The 4,262-nt window shown below is 48.1% G+C and overlaps 1 protein-coding gene across 1 annotated transcript in view; it reads left to right on the top strand.

Annotated features, from left to right (window-relative positions):
• The first annotated feature begins 304 nt into the window (after window positions 1–304).
• Window positions 305–4,262, top strand: part of LOC116220259 (neuronal-specific septin-3-like) — a 10,547-nt gene continuing 6,589 nt past the window's right edge. Inside the window, exons 1-3 of the mRNA XM_031565688.1 lie at window positions 305–465; window positions 1,157–1,294; window positions 3,094–3,211. Of these exons, the coding sequence (XP_031421548.1) occupies window positions 320–465; window positions 1,157–1,294; window positions 3,094–3,211 (402 nt within the window). The 5' untranslated portion in view covers window positions 305–319. The remainder of the gene's footprint in view (window positions 466–1,156; window positions 1,295–3,093; window positions 3,212–4,262) is intronic.

The following is a 4,262-nucleotide window of genomic DNA, read 5'->3' as shown; positions in this document are numbered from 1 at the left end:
GGGGTACACGAAGTCTCGGCTGCTCCCTGAGTGCTTCCCTATAAAGCCTGTGTCGTCCTTTGATCCCTAATTGATTAGTTCTTCTCTTGGCATGCTCTGGCAGCTTTTTATGGAGGAATCCACATGCACACGTACGCAATAAACACAGACTCACACACTGTCACACACACACACACACACACACACACACACTCACACACACACAAACTCACAAACTCGTTCACTCACACTTATACACAACTGGTGTTTTCAACCCCTTTTTGTTGTTGTTGTTGTTGTCAGCGGATGTTAATGTAATGGAAAGTTCGGTGGGAGATGAATGACAGAAAGGACCTGTTTGTCTCATTTGTCCCGGTGCACTGTGTCCCCGTGTCTCTCCGCAGTCATTGAAGAAAAAGGAGTGAAGATGAAGCTGACGGTGATTGATACCCCTGGCTTTGGAGACCAAATCAACAATGAAAACTGGTAAGAGCTAGAGAAGGGGGGATAGAGAGAGACAGATAGAGAGAGAGAGAGAGAGAGAGAAGGGGGATAGAGAGAGACAGAGAGAGAGAGAGAGGGGGGGAGTGTTTCAGTGCAAACGGGTAAGAGCTAGAGAAGGGGGGATAGAGAGAGACAGAGAGAGAGAGAGGGGGGGAGTGTTTCAGTGTGTGTGTGTGAGAGAGAGGGAGAGAAAGAGAGAGTGAGAGAGAAAAAAAAGAGAGAGAGAGAGATCTTTCAGTCAAGGACACCACAGAACGTTTGGCATTTACTGTGTTTTTATTGAGGGATTTTATAGAACAGTGCACTGAACTGGTTCTGTAGCTAACCTCCACATATGGTCAGGCACATAGTCAGTACACCTATTGTAAAATCCAGTGTTGGCTTGCACAGACCCCTTGGCAAAACAGCACACAGTCTCTTTTGTTCTCCTGAGCATGTAGGCGTACTGGTCAAGTCCTTTCACAGGCTGTGATATTAACCTCTGGCATTATTTAGCCCTGACAGAGTCAAGCGAGACGACTGAAAAGATCATGAGCAATAAACCTGACAGACGTTGGGCCCGCTGACCAGCACAGGATGTTTTTTGCATCAGAAGCTTTGTTGAAAATGAATTAATCTTGCTCTGTCCTTCTTCCCTACTCCTCCTTCTCCTCCTGCTCCTCCTCTTCCTCAGCTGGGAGCCCATCGTGAGTTACGTGAACGAGCAGTACGAGATGTACCTGCGGGAGGAGCTCCACGTCAACAGGAAGAGGCGGATCCCCGACAGCCGGGTGCACTGCTGCATCTACTTCCTGCCTGCCACTGGGCACCGGTGCGTGTCACTTCCTGTCACTTCCCTCACAATTGCACTCCTACTCTTACACCCTCTGTTTGCCACTGCAGACACACACCACTCTCCTGGACTTGGGCCATTAAGTGTATTTTTAACGGTTTTCATGTTGTCATTGAAACAATGTTTTCCCTTAAAACAATGTCCTCTGCAGTCAAAAAAGGCATACAGCTCCTTTGTGCTAGCGCATCTCAGGACGTGAACCAATGATCCAAGTTTTCCAATACAGCCTTGACGTACCATCAGATTAGTGGGCAAAGTGGGTCTCCAACTTCATAGGTTCTCATGAATGTCACTCAAAGTCAGGGAGGTGAAGCAGAATGTTGAGACTTTTAGCTGTACAGTCTAAGCTAAGCTGTATAATCAATTTATAGACGTCCCTGAAGGTGTAAATCATTGTTATGCAAGAGCGTAGAGCCGAACTTAAGAACTAAAACACAGGACGTTCTGAGCAGCGTGTGAATACAACCAGAGGGTTACAGTCTGCTAGTTTAAGAAACCACAGGAACATGAGAATGTTTGTGCTGCGTTGCTCTCGTTTACTTTCCAGTGGTTCTACTGACAAGCCAGATATGAGCTTTGCGCAAAACCGAATGTGGTCTATCAAAAAAATCTTTTTGTGGCCATGAACTGACCAGCCACCCTGAAGATGCTGATTCTAGTGCAAAAAACACAGCTTCCCCCCTCGGCCCGTGTTACTGCTTAGAGAGTCGTTTCGGCGGCTGATTTGCGACCGAAGGTAGCTCAGCCGTGAGGCTCTGGCCCTTGATTGAGACGTCGACCCCCGTGACCCCGCAGTGAAATCCTAGCTGTCGAAAACAAATGCCTTCTGTCACTGTGGCGTCCTGTTGCGCCAAAGGTCACCCCATATAGCCGTCAACCCCCCACCCTCAGGACGTCCGCTCTGCAGGGGGTCTGGGGGGTCACTTCCATATCGATTCCTCGGACTCTGCCGAACAAACACACACAGCCCTGCTTAAAAGGCGCTCCCTGTCGCTATCCCTAGAGTGCAACAAACCTGTATTTATATGCGTTTTCCAGACAGTTCCCTTTAAAAGCAATCGGCTGTGATTGGGGGAGGCCGGTTTGGTCCGGTAGCACCACAGCGACACGGTCTCTGGTTTCACAGCTTGTGGAACACTTCCTCCGCAGAGAGCCTGCATCAGGCCCGGAGAATTTATAAAGTAAAGAAATATTCCTGAGAAATAGATCAGGCTGACAGTGTGTGGAAGCACTGCGAGCCTGGTATAACTCACTTTACCCCGTAACCCCGGCACACGCACACACACACACACACACACACACACACACACACACACACACACACACACACACACACACACACACTCTGTCATCATTACAGCACTGTTCTGAGCCGGCAGGCACATATATACGGCTGTACTGACGTCATAGAGTACATCACCCTCGGCTGTCTCTCTGTTATATCGTGCACCCTTACCAGCGTGTCAGGACACAAGAACGGGCCGCTGCAATTAAGTGCAGACTCCGTAGGCTGACACATTATGAAGCGATATAATAGCCATTTTAACAGCATCCTCTTTGTGTTTATGTATAAGTAGCAGAGACATTATCTAAACACAAACAAAAGATAACAGCCTAATGAGCCTGCTATCATCATTTGTATTATTATTAACTCTTATGTCATTCATGAAATGGGAAGTCTCCCCTCATTTAAACTGAATTGGTAAATAATTGATAAGGCATGATGTTATGATTAATTCATGAATGATATATTAATAGCATGTTTGTCCCTGTGGCAGGTTACGTCCCATTGATGTAGAGTTCATGAAGAGGCTGGGGAAGATCGTGAGCATCGTGCCAGTCATCGCCAAAGCTGACACCCTCACCATGGAGGAGCGGCAGGACTTCAAGCAGCGGGTGAGTCCGCCGCCTGCGCACTGTCATGATCTTATGGAGCTGACATTAAAGGTGTAGTTAGTGATTTCGATGCATCTTGAAAAGGTGTTGGAACTCAGGAACGTCCCTGTCGCTATCCCTAGAGTGCAACAAACCTGTATTTACATGTGTTCCCTTTAAAAGCAACTGGCTGTGATTGGGGAGGCCGGTTTGGTCCTGTAGCCAATCAGATATGCCTCCCTCCAAAAGGCCCTCCCCCAAACAAACCATGCATGCTGCTGGGTTAGGATACAGGTCTTGTGGTGCTGGTTGGATGTTAGGGCCACACACAGACCCAATGTTTGCTTGGCTTGTTTACTTCATTAGAATCAGGCAGGAAACAAAAGGTGTTTTACCACATCCCCCAAAAGATGTTTTCTGAAATGAGGTTGCTGACTGAATCACTGATAAAAAAAAAAGAAAAAGAAAAAGGCTCCTCCCAGATATCCTGTTAATCGTGTGGATAAACCTCACCAAAGATAGCAGCCAACCGCAGGGGGGTTCTTGCACGTAGCCACGCACTTGCTATGCAGTGTGAGAGTGGAACACGTTGCTATAAGTTCACCGGACCTTTTTCATGTCAAAAACGTGCCCAGCCTCCTTCATCTGTACCTCAGTGCACACACATACTGATACTGGCGGCCATTCTTCACTTCAATGTCCCTCTGTTTGCTCTCTGTTTGCATGTCACCTTAATGTAGAGCACACAGACGTATCCTCTAGTGGCTCTGTTCCTGCGTTTAGCCCGTAGGCAGCTTCAACATGCCCCATACGTCCTCCCCGCTGTTATTTCCCTTCTGACTTTATAAGCCTTGAACATGTCCCTATATCCTCGATGCTATATGACCTCCTGACACAAGATGACTTTGATCACATCGCCCGGGCATCCACACACACACACACACACACACACGGCCCCCGCAGATGCACAGAGTGAGCATGCTCTAACGGGTCCCTATATGCTCAGCAGTGTAAATGACCCTTGATGCCTTTAGAGCGGCGCGTGTGACAGCGGAAGGGGTCGGACAGGCTC

The sequence above is a fragment of the Clupea harengus genome, chromosome 1, assembly GCF_900700415.2.
Source record: "Clupea harengus chromosome 1, Ch_v2.0.2, whole genome shotgun sequence".
Taxonomy (NCBI): domain Eukaryota; kingdom Metazoa; phylum Chordata; class Actinopteri; order Clupeiformes; family Clupeidae; genus Clupea; species Clupea harengus.
The sequence above is the reverse complement of the archived record's forward strand: the minus strand, read 5'-3'. Positions and strand labels throughout refer to the sequence as shown.